Source organism: Canis lupus, chromosome 3 (genome assembly GCF_011100685.1).
Source record: "Canis lupus familiaris isolate Mischka breed German Shepherd chromosome 3, alternate assembly UU_Cfam_GSD_1.0, whole genome shotgun sequence".
In the NCBI taxonomy this organism is placed as follows: Eukaryota; Metazoa; Chordata; class Mammalia; order Carnivora; family Canidae; genus Canis; species Canis lupus.
In genome coordinates, this window is record NC_049224.1 from 15,038,011 (window position 1) to 15,058,165 (window position 20,155).

Sequence of the window (20,155 nt, forward strand, 5' to 3'; positions counted from 1 at the left end):
GAACGATGACCAATTTGGAGTGTTTCTAAGTAAACACAAAGTTTATATTTTAAAAAGTCTTGAAATAACTATTTTTCACTTCCAGGGAAAGAAATCTGCATGCCAAGTTACTTTTATTTTCTCATTTATTGGTAACTATTAAGGAAATTGGTTTTCATTTTGAAAAATGAGAAATAATGTTGGCCGTGTCATTAAAAGCGCCCATCCATTGCCATGGAGAGAGTTAGTGTAAATCATTTGTACTCATCATTACATCAGCTGGGGCAATTTTGCTTTAATTAACATACAACACACACAATAAATAAATAAATAAATAAATAAATAAATAAATAAATAAATAAACAAACAAATAAATAAATAAATAAAATTAACATACAACACAACAAGTATGACAAAATCAAGCTTTCAAACTCCTTTCTTACTTTAGGAAATTTTAAAAAGCATTCCTTATCATACAGCACACAGCAAAGAAAGTATAAGAAACTCTAATTTTGCTACTTCTACATATATTGCTACAAATAAACATATTATCACGATTACTACAAATAATTTAGATAATCAGAGACATTATCAGAAGAATAGAATGTAAGGAAAATACTGATAGACATATCTGCATGAGAAACTATCAACCTTTGGTATAAAGGAACAGCAGATTTTTTTGGGGGGGTGATATTTGAGAAATATAAGTAGCAGGCAAAGCAGGAATTTTAAGTCTAGGAGGCTTGCTTAGAGATAAAATGTGAAGTTTTACTCATTTAATTTTTGATATAGTAACAATCAGGGTAATGTTTGAAAAACACATTCTACTCTTCCTATTTAAAGTAGGTTTTTGTTTTGTTTTTTTTTAATCTGGTTAGAGGAAAATGAGGTCAAGCTACTAGCATACCTCCCTGAGAGCCTGTAACTCATGAATGCTTGTAAATCACTTGAGGCTACCTTCTCATTTCTGCCTGTCCCACTGGCCTAGGCCAATGCTGGGTCTTCCTCTCTCGTCAGGGAAAATTTGGTACCCACAGAAGAGGTCTATAAGGGGTGGAAAGGAAGGAGGATCTGACTCCTTGGAAGTATGAAGTACCGTACACATGCTAAGAAATGATAACATCTGCCTAAGCTTTACAGACTCTTGTAAAATCTGACCACTGTAGTATCTGTTTCTAGCATGGTTATTAAAACTCCGTGAATGAAATAGCCTAATGTAATAGTCTTTAATAGTTCCCCATCCCCTTGGTTTCATGCATGTTGATAAGTATGTGGTATGTAAATTAATGTTTACTCCTGTCATTTCATTATAATGTGAAATCTCAGACATTTATAAGAATGACCTCAAGGATGGTAACAGTCTCAGAAAAATATACCTACTTAAACAATTTACATTATTAAAATTTAATTTTAGAGGAACCAGCCCACTATCTTAAACTAGCATGACTCGTTTGGCAACTGTAAAGCTGATTGCATAAAATAAATTTTAAACTCCAGGCTAGGAGTAGGTAAATCAAGATATGCTAGGTTAAAAGCTTGTGGTCTGGGTTTGCACTAGAATATCTGGTCTAGTAATTGAAATAAAACATATGTTCCTTTGTCAATAAGGATGTTTTACATCTTGTCAAAAATCTTTCTTGGTCATCTAGTGTGTCAGACTTTCCAGCTATTTCCTTTCAGCCTGAACTAATTATGTTCATAGGAAGCAAACTGACATTTTGGAAGATGTGATTCTATTGTTTAATGTGTGGTGGTTTTGCCAGGGGGAAAGATGCTCCTTCTCCCTCCAGATGTGGCATTATTTCTTCTGTGCTCTTCATCACGATCTCTGGACCATTCTGCCCCCTAACTTAGCCCAGGAGATTTTCACAGAAGTGCTGGAGAAATCTTTGGGTCTGCTGGCCTCCAGATATGCTCGAGCCCATCCCAGTTATAAGAGAACTCCACAGATCAGGTAATTGAAGTTGTGAAACCCATTGCTTTTCAAGAAAACTTTTTCATCAACTGGTATAAAGCAGAATGTAATTCTGAATCTCAAGACATAACATAACTCTGTGTATTTAACATGTTTCTAACATCTGAAAGGAAATCGTATTCAACTCTCCTGAGATACTTAAGTGGCAATGTGGAACTTGAATCAAGATAACTTTGCTCTTTTTTCTTCTTAAAATTGTATATAGAACCCACTTGTTTCTCAAAAAATGATTCAAGATGTATCACAATCTAAGTCATTTATATACAAAGGTTATTAAATAAGATAAAAGAGGGAGATTGAGAATGAATTGGATGAAATGGAGAAAAAAGCAGCAGTGCTGTGATGGGGCAGTTATTCTGACTTTGAAATTCTAGGCAACCAGGGGATTTTAGTTTTTCTTTTTATTATTAAGCCTTTAAACAGTGTAGTTAATCTTCATAAGAAAACTCCTTTGACTAATAATTTTTCTCCTTGATATATTCTAATTCTTTTTCTCCTTTATTTTTTCTTTTCTTTCCATTATATATTACTAAAAATCAGTTCAATAAAATATGAAATCACACTAAAATATATATATATGAAATCACAGAAAATGAGGAGCAGCAGTCACTGGGTATTAAGGACTAAACTATAGCCCAGGTCTATGAGGCATGTAGGCGATGACCGTTACAAAAATGTGCTTATGAGACAATGACGGTCCATACAAAGAAAGGTTTTTTGTTTTATAAATATTCTCACTGATGTGATTAAGATCTGTCTTTTAGGTATGAAAAGTTTTTTTCAGATATATAATAGGAGGAACCTAAAGACACCAGAGGCTTTTTTCTTTTTTTTTCTGGCAGTAGGAATCATTTCCTGATCATGTTCTTATAAAGCATGCTGCATTTGAAGGGTATTTAGGTCCTGCTACAGTGTTTCATAAATATGGTCTTTTGCAAAGACTGTTTTGAATTACTGACCAAGCATTTTTTTTCAATCATTGAACTCAGAAGAATAGATGGAAAGTTTTTTCCTGAGAGCAAAGGGTACCTTCATTCTTTTCCTATGTAGCTTAAATCATTTTTGACTATGAGGTGGCAAGTCATTATGAGATGTTTGTGAAATCAGATTTGCTGGGTAGTTTATTTAATTAACTGTACTATGGAGACTTTTGGTTTTGTTTTCTGGGTGGTTACATAAAAATGCCATGAAAAGCTAGAGTTATTCTAGCTTTTTAAAAAGTAAAATAAAAATAAAATAAATAAAATTTAAAAATAAAAAGTAAAGTAAATAATTTTATTTGAATGGTTAATACTAAACCACTGTTACTGTGAAAGTCAGACTGTGTATGTGTGTGTGTGTGTGTGTACATATATCTTGGATTTGTAATTGTTGAACTATTAGAGCAAATGGATGCAAATACTGCAGTTAAACCTTCTTAAAGGTAATTATTGGTGTTTTTGGTATTCTAGTGGCCTCCAACTGCCCGATGACCAAAACCATATATATTATGTAATATATGTAATATGTGTTACTTGTCACTAGTATATGTCTAAACTTATTTTATATAGATATAATAAATTTGAAGCCAAAGTGTCATTTTAAAAGATCTTCAAACTTTGTTTTCTTATCACTTCATGATTTCCATCATCTATCTCTTCAACACTGAATTTAAAAGAAAAAAAAAGAGGAAATTTACTGAGGTTTGTACAATTCAGTCATATACCAAAATAATCTTTAAACAGATCTTTGGGTCTCTGATAAAACACAGGAGAGATAGAAATTAAATGAGTTTATTAATAAGAAGATCACAAAATACAACAAAGTTTCCACAAATTTATTCAATGCTGAAAATTTTGGAAACTATAAGCTTCTCCATTTGTACTTTTGGTCTCATTTTTTTTCTTCCTCTCCCGTTTGCTGGGGAAACATGTTACCCAAACTTGTAACTTTCTTTTGACAGCCTGTGCTTGGATAAGGAGAATTGTTTTCCTATCAAAATTTTACCTATCATATACATGTGGGTAATGGCAAATTTTCTTTTAATCTGGCTCCTCTTTTGCTAGACATAATTTCAAGGAAATTCTCTTGAGCTTCCTGAACAGTATCCTGATAATGTGATATAAACCTTTAAAAAAAAGTAAGTAAGAAAAGCACTCCTAAAATACTTTAGTATTATAGAGAGACCTCATTATTCCTAAAGATAATGGTATATGAGCAACCTAACACCTGGAAACTCAAACACTAAGCTTTGATGCTTTCTATCTGCCTTTGATCTCTAAAGCTCTGGTATCTAACCAAATACTTTTCTATTCTTACATAGGTTTAATATAAGAGATATGAATGATAGTATACATACCAAGCAGAAAAACAGTTTTGCTTAACATACTTTTCTTTTTCTTTCCAATAGACTTGATGTCACGACAATTTTAATATGCACTGAGACTATGTTATGGTCAGTTTGCACATCTGTACAGAAGCTTTTGAATCCTCATGAGTATATAGATGATAAAATTTTTAAAATTCATACCCATTGTAATAATCTGTTCACAACATTAGTCATTTTGACTTCACCTTTATCTGAATTATATCAGTAAGTATCAAACATATTTTCTTTTTAGCTATTATGATATGTAAATAATGTGACTTAAAGTTATTTTCATACTACTTAATGAATTGTGTGAAGTAGCAAGTAGAAATATTTTGAAGTGCATTTTTTATATTGTGAATTGGGCTGTTTTACAAAATGAACTAATACTGTGTTAAATCTCTATTGGTCAATCTTATTCAGATGCTAAGACCCCAGAAGGATCAGGATTATCTTGAACTTCACTATTTGAGTTGTTTAAATGTTATATTAATGGGTTGGTTATTTTAATCATAGTTTGATACTTTATGAAGAAGAAAATCATATCTAATGGCTTTTTGCTCTTTTAAAAATATTTCTTTAGTTTTAAAGTTATATGAAGTAATTTGTTGTAATAGAAAAAATTTAAAAGTTGATACTAAAATATCCCCAAATCTAGAAGAAACCTAATGTTTCCACACCGTCAGTTAATCTGCCATGCATTTCCATTTTTAGTATTAGGCTGAGCTAGTAATGACAACTGGCAGGAGGAATAAGTAATTGCACTTTTGTTTTCTATTTACTTATTTATTTTTTAAGGAAACTCTATGCCCAACATGAGGTTTGAACTCATGACCTCATGATCAAGAGTCATGTGCTCTACTGACTGAGTCAGCCCAGTGCTCCAGTGATTGCATTTTTTGTAAAAAGGAGATTGAATTTTATTGACTACAATGTAAGAGAGCAGCAGGCATAAGAGGAAAGGACAGACTGTCTGCCAGGAGGCAGTGGGGGGAAGATGAGGGCTATAGTTATGAAGAGGAGTGAGGAGATAATGGAATATATGAAATTTTCCTTTTTTAGCACCTGTGCTGGATTGTAAGTAGCCCATTGGTCAGCTAGGGCCTATAGACATTTTTTTTTTGGGGGGGGGGGTGTCATTTATTGAGCGTGTTTGCATTCAGCCCAGGGTCACTGTGGGCTCTTTTACCTTACCACAGTTTCCTTCGCTCAAGCCTGTTGCCTAACATTGTCCTCCACATTCCCCAATGACAGATCTTTGGTATTGGAGTGGAAGTCTCATCCTGAGTAGCTGCTTCATGCTGGATGAGGGCACACTGTTCCTACCTAAAGTTGTTGGTCTGTCAAAGGTTCTTTGTAGGTATAGACCACAGCATGGTATTATATTCACTTGGCAACAGGTGATTTGAGTGAAAATCCCTGGTAGCTAGGTCCATGGGATTTAGGGGGAGGGGATCCTCATCAAACCATCATCTGTACAGAATGGTTGGACTCACTCCAACACATGGGGACATTTTTTGCCTGTAGATCAAGATGGCATCTTGATCCAGAGAAACAAAGGGAAAAAGGAGAGCCCAAAACAAACAAGGTGGCTGAGAGTCATCCAGTGTCAGGAGAGGGTCCCCACTGAGTTATAACATGTGTGGATCCTCCCTGCTTGAGCTGCCCCTGCCAATTGTGCTACAGGTTGGGGAGGAAGTAGGAGAGGAATTGGGGAGGGGGGGCAGTCACAGGCATGGAAACCCAACCTGTACACCTTGGACTTTTAGACCAAACTAAGGAGCCACCCTGGCCAGAGATCTGTGGTGTGAGGACTACAAGGGTTACACAGCAGAAGGGCCAAAATAGAAAGGAGAGGGTTGAAAGAGTCCTCTCAAAGGGCAAGAAGAACTAGTTCCTCCTGGAGCTTCAGATCCTCACAGAGGAATAACCTCTGCTGGAGGTTGTCAGTTCCTCAAGGAGCACTGCAGTTGGTCCACAGAGGGAAGAGTCCTGAGAAATTCCCAGAGAATCCAGAGAAAGTCCCAGGCCAACAGAGGTTCTGGATGAGGGCTACCAAACATGGTGACCCCATCAGGTGAAGGCTGGTGATATGGGGGGGGGTGGGGTGTTGGGGGAGGGGGTGAAGGAATTCGTCCCAACGTAGAACAAAACGATAGAAGTTTATTAAAACACTGCAAGGGAGCAGCGGGTGGGACAGCAAAAGAGAAGACTCAGCAACTACATTTTTAAAATGTTGGAAGATTATACACACTAAATAAGATTTAGGGAGATTAAAATTTTTAAACTACTTTTCGGGTTTATTTCATTTGAATCGTAATCTTATAGAAGAGGTTAAAGTAGATCTTATCATAAAACAATAATACAATTTTGTTTAAGGTCTCCTCCAAAATAGTGACTTTATCTTGAAAGACTAGATAATTACATATTCTTAGTTTCTTGGATAGGAAAAACTATGTGTATTTCTATTTCTTAGGATAAATTATTCCTTTCTGGAAGAATCTGGTAAGAGAAAAATCTTGATTTTCAGTAAATTTTGAGACTTTTGTGTTAGAAATTCTATGAGTAATTAACAAGTTTGATTTCAATTTCCCTATAATTTTCACCCACTCTTTGACTTTCAACAAACCCATTGTTTATAGATTGTTTTTTCTGGCAACCCTACTGTTTAGAACTAATTTTAGAAATGGAGAATTCTTTCAGGAAGGGGAAGAAATAGTGAGATAAACTGCCATAAGTTTGGGATTATATGCATAATAGCTCATAATCATAAAAAGCTCAAGGTCTGAAGCACATAATAAATCCTAGTAAACTCAACTGATTTACCATAGATGAAAAAAATTGCTATGCTCTTAGTTCAACGGGTCATTTCATCTGAGAGGAAGGCCCTGTGAAAATCAGGAACAAAGTTGACAAATTTCATGGATTGGTCATGGTGAGCAATATTGAATTTCATGGTTTGTCACAGATGAATAGAAAAATTTTAACCCCCCAATGCATTTGTAAAACAAATAAATTATTATCAAAGATTGCATATTTTAATAATAATAATGTAACATACATTCATTATTGTTAACCCATGGCCTTTTGATACATTTTTTAACAACTATGCAAGTACTCAAATCTCTGTGATTTGTGCATTAGATATTGCACTGTAACCTCATTCAACAAATTTAAATTGCTAATTTCAACCAGGATTACAGAACATTTTACACCAAGCACTGTCTCTGGTTTTTCTTAATATAAAACATAGATAGCTACATTGCTTTGAAACATGAACAAAAAGTCTAGATACTTCCTTCTTAATATTTTTCAATGTATATAAATTTTCACAAATTTTATCCATTCATTTGACTTAAATTTTATGATTGCTTTTCTAGAATATCAGTACAATCTTTAAAATATATTTTGCTTTATATTGACAAAGGAAATCTACAGGGCAGCATGTTCTTCACCAAGTAGGAAAAAATTGTATATGTGTTTCAAGGAACTTGTTAACTTATTTAGCTTCTTTTCACAGCCAGGGTATGAAATTGTCACATTATTAGTATTTAGGGGGAAAAATGTATCTATATTTCACATTTAAAAAATTAAACTGTATGCTTTGAGGAATTGATGAAAAAGTAACAATCAGATGTTGCTAGTATTGAATTTTTTATAAACTGTACCTGACATTTGTCACTACATGCGATATGCCTTTTTAGAAGGTAGACTGCCTTTCTTCCAAGGAGTTCTGACAGATAAACTGAATGTATTTTTCCTTTCTGAGTTTAGCGTAGGACCACTAAATCCCAGGGCAGGAATACCTGATTTTAAAATCTTTTCAGGAAGAATAAAACCTGTTTGCAAAAATGTGTGTTCTCTTTCAACTCTCCTTTGTAGATTTCTGTTAGAATGTTATAAAAGGAGTACTTTAAGTTTGTCCTCCAGGGAAAGAGACCTGCTGAAACATGAAATATTCACCATGTATTTTCCAAAATGCCTATTGCTTGTAGATCTTCCATAAAGGCAGTTAAACTGCATATTGAGAAGTGTGCTTGGTGCACGTTCATATACATACCCAAACATGGTTTCATATGGTGCATTTTGCTTGTGTAGAATGTTAATTTTAGTTTCTATAGAGCAAATTAAAATATAATTCTTAGATTTTTAGGTAAATGCAATTTAGTTTCAATTTAACCTATGTCGTTGTGTCTCCAGCCCCTGTGATTGATCATAAGGATTAAGCACAAGGGTTACAGCAGCAAGCAAGATAAATATCTGCCATTGAGTAAAGTCTAGCACAATTTCTAATGTTAAGCTTAAATTTATTTACATACACATAGCCACTATCCTCAGTGTCACAGCATTTAATAACGTAGAAGAATGAATTTCAGTACAAGTGTCCACACACCAGGCAAAGGCCAAAGTCATCAGATATGGGCAGCAGATCTATCTTGGGATCCACTTGGTATCACTAACATGGCTTCGAATAACTAAATTCCAAAGTGTTTCAAAATATGCTGTGTCTATAGTTTGGTTTTAAACCAACACTGGGTATTTTGAGGTTATGGTCTTAGCCTATTTATTTACTTATTTATTTTATACTATTTCTGTCCCTCACAAAGCAGAGTATGGACTGAAATTTTATTTTTCATACCTCAAGAATGTCTGGCATTCTTTGAAAATAGGCAGTTCCTCAAAACATTGAGCACAGAGTATGCTTCTATAAAATATTGATCATATGGTCATATGACCCAGTGGTTTCACTCTTAGGTATGTACCTAAAAGAAGTAAAAATGTATGTCAGTACAAAGACTTATATACAAGCAGCATGTTTAATAATAGCACAGAGTGAAAAGAACCCAAATGCTCATCAACTGGTGAGTGGATAAACAAAATGTAACATATCCATAGAGTGGAATATTATTTAGCCATAAAAAACTATGGCGTGCTGACAGATGCCCCTACCTCAGGACTGAACCTCAAAGCATTATGTGAAGTAAAAAAAAAAAAAAAAAATGCCAGACAAAAGAGAATATATATTGTACGGTTCACTTTACTAGAAATTTCCAAAATAAGCAATAAGAGACGGAAAGTAGATTAGTGGTGGCCAGAGGCCAAGAGGAGGGGAAAATGGGTAGTACTTGCTAATGAGTACAAGATCTCTTTTGAGAGTAGTGAAAATGTTATAAAATGAGATAGTGGTGAAGGTTATGCAATTCTGAATATAGTAGAAACCACTTAGTTGTAAACTTAAAATGAGTAAATTTTGTGGCATATGAATTAGATATCTTAATAAAGCTGTTAAGAAATGAACATACTGACTAAAAATACAAATTTAAATAATTAACATGTAGAAATAAGTGGCCGAATGCAAAATAATTCAGAAAGTGAAGTTGGTTGTTGGTTGGTTAACCATCTCGTTTAGAGTAAATGGCCTCCCTTTGTCCACTTCCTCTACACGTTGCTTTTGAGGAAGATATCTATTTGTTTTTAAACCTAAAATCAAACAACCTTATGTATGATTCTAATAACGTAAAGCACAGGTGAAAGGCTAGTCGGTACCTTTGGAGAAGGCCTGTCCCCTGAATCTTTGACTTGCTGCTTCCCACTCTATCCTTTGTGATCAAGTCTTGTTCCACCTCACCACCATATGTCCTGCTCTCTGTCTGCCCTTTGGCTGTATCCCACCCATGACTGCTCTTCACAGATGGTCCCTGAAATTCAACCTCCTTTCCACTAAGCAAGGTCTGACAATACCATCTTTTCATTCTTTTTTTTAAACCAGTGTCTGCTATGTACCTACAGTTAGTCCAAGCATTGTGGCCATCATTTTCTGACCTCAGAGTTATTTTCATCATGCTCTCAAGCCAGGGGGGGGGCAGAAGAAATGTGGAAAGCCATATTTTCTTCTGAGTGTCTTACTTTAATTTCTCTCATTGAATGACATTTGGGCAACTGTTTATAGTCCCAGGGGTAATGCCAGTTTATGGAAGCAAAACAATGACTTAGAATTGTGTTTAAAATAGTGAAGTAGATTGAGTTTGGTTATTCCTACGTATTGGTGGTTGTGATTTTAGGGGTATCAGAAAGACTGGCATGTCCCCATGGTGTCAGGTATTCCAGCACTGTCTCAGGAGTTCAATTCCAAACCACTTCTACTTTTTCTCAAGTTGGGGTCTTCTCTTGGTATTTTAATTTCTTGAGCACCCTCTGTGGCTTAGGCTCCATGTAGACACAGAAGTGAGGCGTCTGGCCTGGTCCCTCTGTCCCTTGGAACTCACAACCTTCAGCTGTCTCAATTCCATCCTGAAGGTTTGTTCCATTAGCATCATATTATGAGACACAGTTCTCCTGGGAGGGCAGCCAACAGCAGGGTGAGGCACAAGAGAAGCATAAAACCCAGCTAACTCTTTTTAGCTTATCAGTTATTCTCACTTGTGACGTGCGTTGGATTTCTTTCTAGCAGCAGCTGGCTACATAAGCCCAAAAAGTCAATCAGTTTTGTTAATGAAGAAAGGAAGGCAGGCAGCATACTTGTACATCAGAGAACCACAAGAGACTGAATCTGGGGCAGAGGGCCCAAGTGGCATGCTGTGATGAGCGCAGAGCCTGTAGGACGTTAGTGAGCAGGAAGGGGCAAGGGTCAGCCGATGTTGGAGGAAGGGCAAAGGCAAGGAATTCCCCCAAATTCTTTTTTTTTTCCCTTAAGCGAAACCATCTTTACAGTTTGCTAATTTGGAAATGTGAAGAAATGTGTTCTGCTTCAACCTGTGGACAATTACTTATTTTTAAAGGAGTATTTAAATTTGCTACATCAAAATTCTCTTATGTCTTGTGGAAAATATAATTCTGTGGCTCTTCCAATTGTATTTTATTCTCCACTATGAATTATTTAGACCATCCTCTCTTTTAAGTGTATACCAAAACATCTTTAGAGGTTATCTAATAGCCAGCTCATCATTTCATTCCCCGAATGAGGCTTGTGGGCCAATTTTCACCCTGTTATACTCTCCAGAATAATGACACTAATTTGGGATCTTGCTGTGGAATTAAATGCTTATACAGATCCCACCCCCTCTGAGACCATAAACATCTGCCATATCATTTCTTATAGCCAAATAACCCCACTATTACCGGGATGATTGAGAAACCATGAGTGGAATAAAAGAGTTTAGGTACTGGCAGAAAGGTTCTGGGAAATACTGTATCACCAGTAGTCTGTAGTCTAAGAAATTTTGGCACTGTTCCAAATAGCCATTCCATTATTATTAGATTCTCCATTATCTTTTCTAATCTCAAGGATGAAACTGTGACTAGGTGACCATTTAGACTGTGAGATAGTTGTAGACTTAAGAAATATTTGCCAACTGTTGTTATCATACTGATAATATCTTACATATGTTGGCCCCTTATTATGTACATGTACTTTTCTGGTCCTTTATGTGTATTATCTCAATCAGCATCACACTGACCATGTGAGGTGATTATTATTATTATTCCCATTTTACAAATGAGAAAACTGAAGCTGAATAAATTGTCAAGTAACATTACACATCCCATAAAGAGGCCACCCAAGATACAAACTCATTCTGTCTGGCTCCAGAGCTCTTGCATGTGCCTATGCACTGCCTCTGAAGAATCTTCAGGGACCCTACCCTTGTGTATGAAGCAGGCAGCAAAAAGTAAATGTAAAAGGATCAGAGGCAGAGTTAAGTCCTAAGAAGAAACAAAGCAAAATAAGGACACAGAGATGGATGAGGTGGTAAGACAAGAAATATCTTAGACAGGGTGGTCAGGAAAGACTTATTACGACGTTTTGAGGTAGAGCAGTCTAGAGAACCAGGTGAACATGACAGAGGGTACATCCTAGCTAAGGTATTCATTCTTGGAGAAATGAACTGCCCCTGCCCCTCAGTTAACTAGAGAAATGGTACTTCATGCAAAGGGCTCAACAAAGTATGTGGCAAATTAGGCAGAGACTAGGATACCACAGCCTCCAGTGGTATCCTCCAAATTGTTCCCTCCCTACTGGCCTCCCATCAAGCCTTATCTCATTCTGTTCCTGCAGCCTGATTTCCTTTGAGATCTCCCTTCCTACCTCCCTAGCTAGTGCATGTCCCTTGTCTCTACCCTCACTCACTTGGCCTGTCTGTCTGGAATTTGGAACACTGCTGGCAAAAGTCACTTAGTTGGCCTTTTGTACAATGTGACAACTCTGTTCTTTGTCCTGCCTCTGGGTGGCTTTCTCTTTCATCCTCCTCCACTTTAGCCAAAATTTCCACTTTGCCCCATCCCACTGTTGGTTAGCAGATGGCCTTGCCCTGTACTTTTCTGAGAAAACCTAGACCACCATGAATGTTAACTTCTCATTTCCATTTTTAATAATTATCTCAATCCTTACTCACCTGTAAATTCTTTGACAGTCAATGTGTCTCTCTTTCCAGCCAAAGCAGATCTTTTCACCTGAGCTCTTGATCACATCTACCTCCTACTCAACTGGCCATACTCTTCTAAATATTCTTTCTCTCTTCTGGTTCTTTCCCCAAAGTCTCCTTTATATTAAAAGGATATTCTTTCTCTATTATTGTATGTCCCTTCTAAAACATAGTTTGCATTTCACTGTCTCCACTTTGACACCCGTCCTTCATTCAATGCACTGCAACTGCCCTCATCATGCCAAACCAACACGGGCCAGGTCATCCATGCCTATCCAGTCACTAACTCCAATTTTTGTCCATCCATTCAATTACCTTCTCTACAACTTTTATCACTATTGGTCCCATTTCTCTTCCCTTGGTTTCCCTAATATCACCTTGTCCTGGATCTTTGCCTACATCTTGGATTATTACTTCTTGGTTTCATTTGAGTGCTTCACTTTCTCACCTCACCCTTTAAATGTTGGTGTGTCCCAGAGCGCTGTTCTTAACCATCTTTTCTTCTTACACCCTTTCTTTGGGCGAATTCATCCATTCCCATAGCTTTGCCAATATGGTAATGACTTCCACAGCAATATCTTCCACTCACATATCTCCTGTATATGCTACATTGGCAAATCCAAATTTCTTTTGGATGTACTTCAATGCCTGCAGCTCCTTCAACATATCTGAAACTATGCTGCAAGTCCTCCCAGGTTTCTCTTAACCCTTAACTCTTCTCCTTTCTACCTCCTTCCTTTGTGCCATCTCCAACCCCATGTTTTAGAGAATGAATATTGTTAATTCTGTTAATTTTATGTTTATATTCTTTATACTTGCCTCATACTTACTCTCTCCTCTGCTTCTTACTTTGGTTTAGGATGTTGTCTTCCTCTGTTTGTTCTACTGAAGTATCATCTTATTATCCCCCTTCCTCCAACCTTGATCCCTCCAAATTCCTCCATACTATTACACAAGTGATTTTTCTAAAATATAAAATAGCTGATAAAACTCCCATGCTATAAACTCTCCAGTGATTCCTCATTGCTGACACAAAGTTCAGATTCCTTATGAAAGCATATTGTGGTATCCTGACCTAAGCTTCTGCTTAGTTCACACAGTGTAATGTAGGGATTGGAAACATGACAGCCTCATTTTGAAGTCTATTTAGGAAATTTTGTTCTTTCTGAAATTCAGGAAGAAAAAAATGACTTGGAAAGAAGAGATACATTAAAAGTCTAAAAAATATCAAAGTGTATTTAATTAGTAGGTGTTCTATGTGGCAAGACAAACTGGGGAGAGACAGGTTATATTTGGGAAATGTGAGAATACAAGAAGCAAGATATGGAATGAAAGGGTCAGAATGTGTTTTCAAAGTGGAATTCTGTTGTTCATATTATTTAAAATATGCTGTTGCTCCTGTACTATATATAAAGAGAGATAGTACCACAAACAATTCCATTTCTAAAATGTTCCCAGTTGTTACTCTTTTTTTTTTTTTTTTCCCAGTTGTTACTCTTAACTCCATGTAGGCAAATATAGTCTCCTGTTGTGATAAAAATTTTATTAGCCAAGCTACCTACTAAAGATTTTATGTAGCAAATTCTTTCTTATTACCTCAAGATTTATTGTTGAATTTGGGCCAACCTAGAAAAATGTTATAGTCACTTCTCCAAAGATAATTGTAGACCAGATATTCTGGCCAAATTGTTTAAATTTTGAAATCATAGTCATATATTTTATAATTAAATTCTTCTTTATAAGCCCTCTGTAGGCTCCTAGGAGCGTACAAAATTAATTATAAATTCTCATTAATTGTTTAGTATTTACAAGTCACTTTAAAGAATAAAGAGAGGAAACTTTATGCTAACCATTTTTACATTAATGAAGCAAATGTGACAAAATATTGATATTTATTGGATCCAGGTTGAAGAGGGTAATATAAATGATATTCACTGTCCTATTCTTTATTCATTTATTTTTTACATATTTTATAGCAGGAGATTTTACATAATAGTGATATTGTCTTATATTTCCGAGTGTAAGGATTGCTGTATAGGGACCCTGAATTACCTATTAACATAGATCCCAAGTGGATGGTTGCATTATCCATTCTAGCACAATACCATTTTGTGTAAAATCATTAACTTCAAGGAGTGCCTGGGTAGGTAAGTCAATTAAGCAATCGACTCTTGATTTCAAGTCAGGTCATAATCTTAGAGTCATGAGATTAAGCCTGGGGCTCCCTGATGAACATGGAGTCTACTTAAGATTCTCTCTCTGCTCCTCCCCAATCACACATGCTCTCTCTGTTTAAAACAAACAAACAAACAAACAACAACAAAAAGCCATTAACTTGGAATACTCAGTGAAAATAAAAAGTTTTGATGGTTTTCATGGTTAATGTTTCCTGTGTATTTTGAAATAGTTATTTTATTTCCCCCAGGACTTTCCAGCATGGGTTGGATGATTCTGCTTCGGATTCCATAAAACCGTTTTTCAAGCAACCATTACATTGGTTTTCTTGCATATCACATTTCTATCCTTCTTTACTCAGGTGAGAACCTCTAAACACTACACTATGTATAATTCTATGATCCCTCTAAAGTTTACTAGAAACTTTTATCCAAAAAAAAAAAAAAAAAAGAAAAGAAAAGAAACTTTTATCCATGGAGATAAATGTATCTCACAAAAAGAACTTACAAATTTTTATAATACACAGGTAAGTCAAAAGTATTACTTCTCTTTTTATTAGCACAAGAATCCAATATACAAGCTTTATAATCATTCTGCTAACTCATAGCTTTCCTGATGTAATGGAAAAATGTGAATTTTTGGAATTTACTTCTATTTTAGCTAATTGCATAGCCATTTTAAAATTCATCTTTCTTGATCTATGACTGGGGATTTGACAGTCCTCCAACTAATTATCAAAAAAGGACAGCAAAACTGGATAATTCATGTAACCAACTAGGGCCTTAGGTAAAAGTTGAGAGAGAAGAAACTTTAAAAATTATGAATAGGGTCTTTCACTTTTATTATTTAATTAACAGCATTTAAACATAAGAAAAATCATTTAAAGCATGAAATATACTTGCAGAATAATCTGATGACATTTTGTGGCATTATATAGAATGTCAGTTTGATTCTTTGCTGAATATATCATTGGAAAGTACCTTTCCTTGGTATCTGTGAATAAATATATCATGTATAGCTGAAGGAGATACTGTTAATCTCCATATATTCTTGATTCATCTTGGAAATACACTAGCAGTGATTTCCCTCTCTAAATTGACTGTCTCTCACTCTTGAGGAATGAGTCCTACCCATAAATACAGAGTGTGTAAACCTCATCTACAAAATCTCCATAAACACAGCAAATAAATCCTGTTTACCTATTAAGTCGCTGTCTCTATATAGGAAATGGGGAATCTGAGATCAGTGACACATAGACCCTACCTTTGAGAACCTTAGTATATTGTTGTTACTTTATCCTACAAATAACACATCTTCACCATCTCTGATGAATTCCTTATGATTGATTTCTAGAAACGGAATACCTTCAGTACCCTGTCATCTCAGTACCCAGCAGCTTACATGTAAATAGACTCATGTCATCGAGAATTAAATAGCTGACTTTCTAATACTCATTAGTGAAAAAATAAATTAAACAATTGAATCTTTTATAGTGTGAATTAAACAAACAAAAACTCTGTGTCATTTTGATGAGATCCCCAGCTTCTCAACCTATTTTTTCTCCATGTTATCAGAGTGGTTTTAATCTATTAGTATTAGTACTTTCATCTTAATCTAAAACCATTGAGATTATCCCCATTTAGGCATTGCTTTTGTAAGACTTCCACCTTCAGGTTTGTTCAGCCTTACCTAGAAGCTTGGAAAGTCAGCATGGGAATGGGTTTATCTTTCACATAGCTGCTTCTTGTGTTTAACTCCTTTCTCTCTTCCATGCCTATAGCAAGCCTAAATGTAATAAGACTTTTCTTTCTTTCTGCTTCTGTGTAATAATCAATCTCCACTATTTTTTTTTTCAATCTCCACTATTATCCTAACACAAATATTAGAACATGGCAGTCACTACTCAACTTCAATAGAAATGAAGTTTGGTACAAGCATTCTGGAGGACAGTTTAGGAACCTGTGTCAAAAACCTTGCAGATATTTATTCCTCTTTATCCAGAAACTTCATTTCTAGGAATCAATCATAAAGGAATTTATCAGAGCAGCTGGTGAAACTTTATATATGAGGCTATCCATTGAAACATTATTTGTGAAAGAAAAAAAATGGAAATAAATGTCTCACAGTATAGAATTAGGCAAGTCAATTATGGGATGGTCATATGTCACATTATTGTGGAGTCATTAAAAGGGTTGATTTTTGAAAAATATTAAATGACAAATAATTAATGATTTATAGTTAAAGGGAAGCTATAGTTAGTCATTATCACATCCTCAAAACCAGCCCAATTTTTCTCATAAAAACTGTGTACCAGACATTCTAGATGCTTCATGTATATTATCTCTTTTAAATATCACACCAATCTGTAGGCCACCTATTTCTGGGCTTCTTTCATGGAGAGTAAAGTGACGTGTAGGTGGCAAGTTTCTGAAGAGAACCATGCTGGGAGGCAGACTCAGAACTTAGGCTTGTCTGCTTCCAAAGCTCTAGCCCCTGACAACTACAACTTCACCTGTCAGTGGGAGAACAGATGTTCAGAATGATATTAATAGATGTGCATAAAAAATCTAGAATTATCAGTTATTTGTTATGTAAAGTCTCTTTTTATGTACTAATGTATTGGTACATATGGACTAATCTCTGGTGTTTATCTCCAACAGAGGGATTTAGTATGTGGATTCCTCAAGCTTGCTGGATATGAGATCCATGTTTCTTAGGGGAGGAACAGTTATTGGAAAGTGGAACACAAATGAAAGTGTTGAACTATGCCATATTAGTTTACATATAGCATTTAAAAATATGTATAGAAAAACAAAATTGAAAGGATATATGCTGGGGAGCTTATTGTTTTTATCTTTGTATGGTAGGATTACAAACAACTTTAATATTTTTCATGTATCATTTGCTATGTTTTCTGAATTTCATATAATGAAAACTATGTAATTTTACAGATCATTTTGACTTGAGATGGGATTATAGCCTGATAAACTCATCACAAGTTGAAAATATTTTTCAGTCAAAAATGCATTTAATGCACCTACCCTACCAAAACAGCTTAGCCTCACCTACCTTAAATGTACTCCAGCTACTCGTATTAGCCTATAATTGGACAAAATCATCTAATACAAAACCTATTTTATAATAAAGTGCTGCATATATCATGTAATATCTTGACTCCTGTACTGAAAGTGAGTAACAGAATGGCTGTATGGGTACAGAGTAGTTGTAATAGTATGAGTGTTTACCCTCACATGGCTCCTGGAGCTGCGCCTTGCTGCCACCACCCAGCATCATGAGAGTATCATGTAGTATATCACTAACCTGGAAAAAGGTAAAAAATCTCAAAATTTGAGGTGCGGTTTCTACTGAATGCATCTCTCTCTCTCTCTCTCTCTTTTAAGATTTTAATTCATTTATTCATGAGAGACAAAGAGAGAGGTAGAGACATAGGCAGAGAGAGAGAGGCAGACTTCATAGAGAGGCAGGGAGCCTGATGTGGGACTCAATCCGGGGACTCCAGGATCACGCCCTGGGCTGAAGACAGGTGCTTAACAGCTGAGCCACCCAGGCGTCCCTGCATATCACTTTCACAGCATCATAAAACTGAAAAATCTCAGTAGAATCATCGTTAAGTCAGGACCATCTGTATTAAGATAAAAGTTTTTCAAAAACAAAAAGAAACCCCATTTTTTATTGCTCTTTTTTTCCACATGACTTACCCTATAACCTCTAGACAGATGGTTTCTAGCTTTGAATCTCCAACTCTGAGCACTTACCTTTACCACAACATTGTATGGCCAGCTGCCCATATTTTCAAATGACTCACTGTCATTATTGGAAATCCACTATGATGTCCTCAACTGACCTTTCCTTCCACTCTGCCCTTGTCTCCATGCATAGTGCCTTTTGTATTCCTACTACATCAAGAATGTCATCATTCTTAAACACTTCCAGGGTAGAATCTTGATTATAGTTTTCATATTGCACTCTGCTTTGCCTATTTCTAGTGTATTATCGTGTTCAGTTGATTCTTACTCAACAGTTCTCTTAGAACTATCCTTTCTGGGCAGCACCAGTGGCTCAGTGGTTTAGTGCTGCCTTCAGCCCAGGGCGTGATCCTGGAGACCCAGGATTGAGTCCCCGTCAGGCTCCCTGCATGGAGCCTGCTTCTCCCTCTCCCTGTGTCTCTGCCTCTCTGTTTCTCGAATAAATAAATAAAATCTTTAAAAAAAAAAAAAAAAAAAAAGAACTATCCTTTCTATGCAATCCATTACGATAGCCTTAGTCCATTTAGCTATTATTTAACATGTTTCAAATACTGTTTTCATTATATTGCTCTTTTGCCCAAGAATCTGTTGTAGCTTCTTTTTGGCCCACACTGGCTGGCTTATTGCCTGGAGTACCCAATAGCTTTCTCTGTTGTTAGTCTCCCTTCTCATCTCTTAAGACACATTTACTCCATACCTTTCACTTTTATTATTGTTTATTCTCAGCTTCAGACCTTGATTTATGTAGTTTTCTCTTCTAGAAAACCTTTAGTTCTCTTCTTTGCTTTTCTGAATTCTCCATGGAAGGCACAGGATGAGCTCCCCTATACTGAGGGCAATACTTTCTGATAATTCCTCTCTGACAGATCCTAGAATATGATTAGAAAGACATGATCCATCTGACTTAAGACCTAACACTTTCAGAACAGTGGTATAGTCAAAGGAACCCAGGATAGCAATAAAAGTAATTTCAAAATAACTCAAGGTATTGATTTGCATTTGTGAAACATTGCAATGTGAATACCTGGACCATCATCATGTGACTTAAAAAATCTCCACCTTTTCATCCATTTCCCTCATATACCTCTGCTGTTTCTGTGTGTTTATCACCCCCCAAATTATCCTCCAAAACTCCATTCCTCACTTTAGCACCTAAATGAACTGCTCATAGAAATACATGAGTTGGATAACGACAAACTAAAAATATAGAAAGCTTTTCTTTTTGGGAAAAGGTGAGGCTGAGAGGAGACATGGCTGAAATATTAATATTATGAAGGATCTTAGTAATTTATTCACCTACTTGCTTACTTATTTGCACCTATGCATTGATTTAGAAACGATTTAATTTGGCCTTTAACAAGTACTATGTATATTAAGATAACGAATTAAAAGTAAGTGAGAAGGAAGGAACAGAGCTAGGAAGAGGGCATGAAATTAAGACTTAAATTAAGAGTTACAAATGTATACACAGTTGTATGACCCATAAATTTGT

At 35.7% G+C, this 20,155-nt stretch overlaps 1 protein-coding gene across 4 annotated transcripts in view; it reads left to right on the plus strand.

Moving 5' to 3' along the window:
* Positions 1 to 20,155, plus strand: part of KIAA0825 (uncharacterized protein KIAA0825 homolog) — a 382,383-nt gene that overhangs the window by 124,152 nt on the left and 238,076 nt on the right. For all 4 annotated transcript variants that reach the window (XM_038532321.1, XM_038532323.1, XM_038532322.1 and 1 more), the window contains 3 exons: positions 1,743 to 1,933; positions 4,344 to 4,526; positions 15,147 to 15,257. In XM_038532321.1, coding sequence (XP_038388249.1) covers positions 1,743 to 1,933; positions 4,344 to 4,526; positions 15,147 to 15,257 — 485 coding nt within the window. The remainder of the gene's footprint in view (positions 1 to 1,742; positions 1,934 to 4,343; positions 4,527 to 15,146; positions 15,258 to 20,155) is intronic.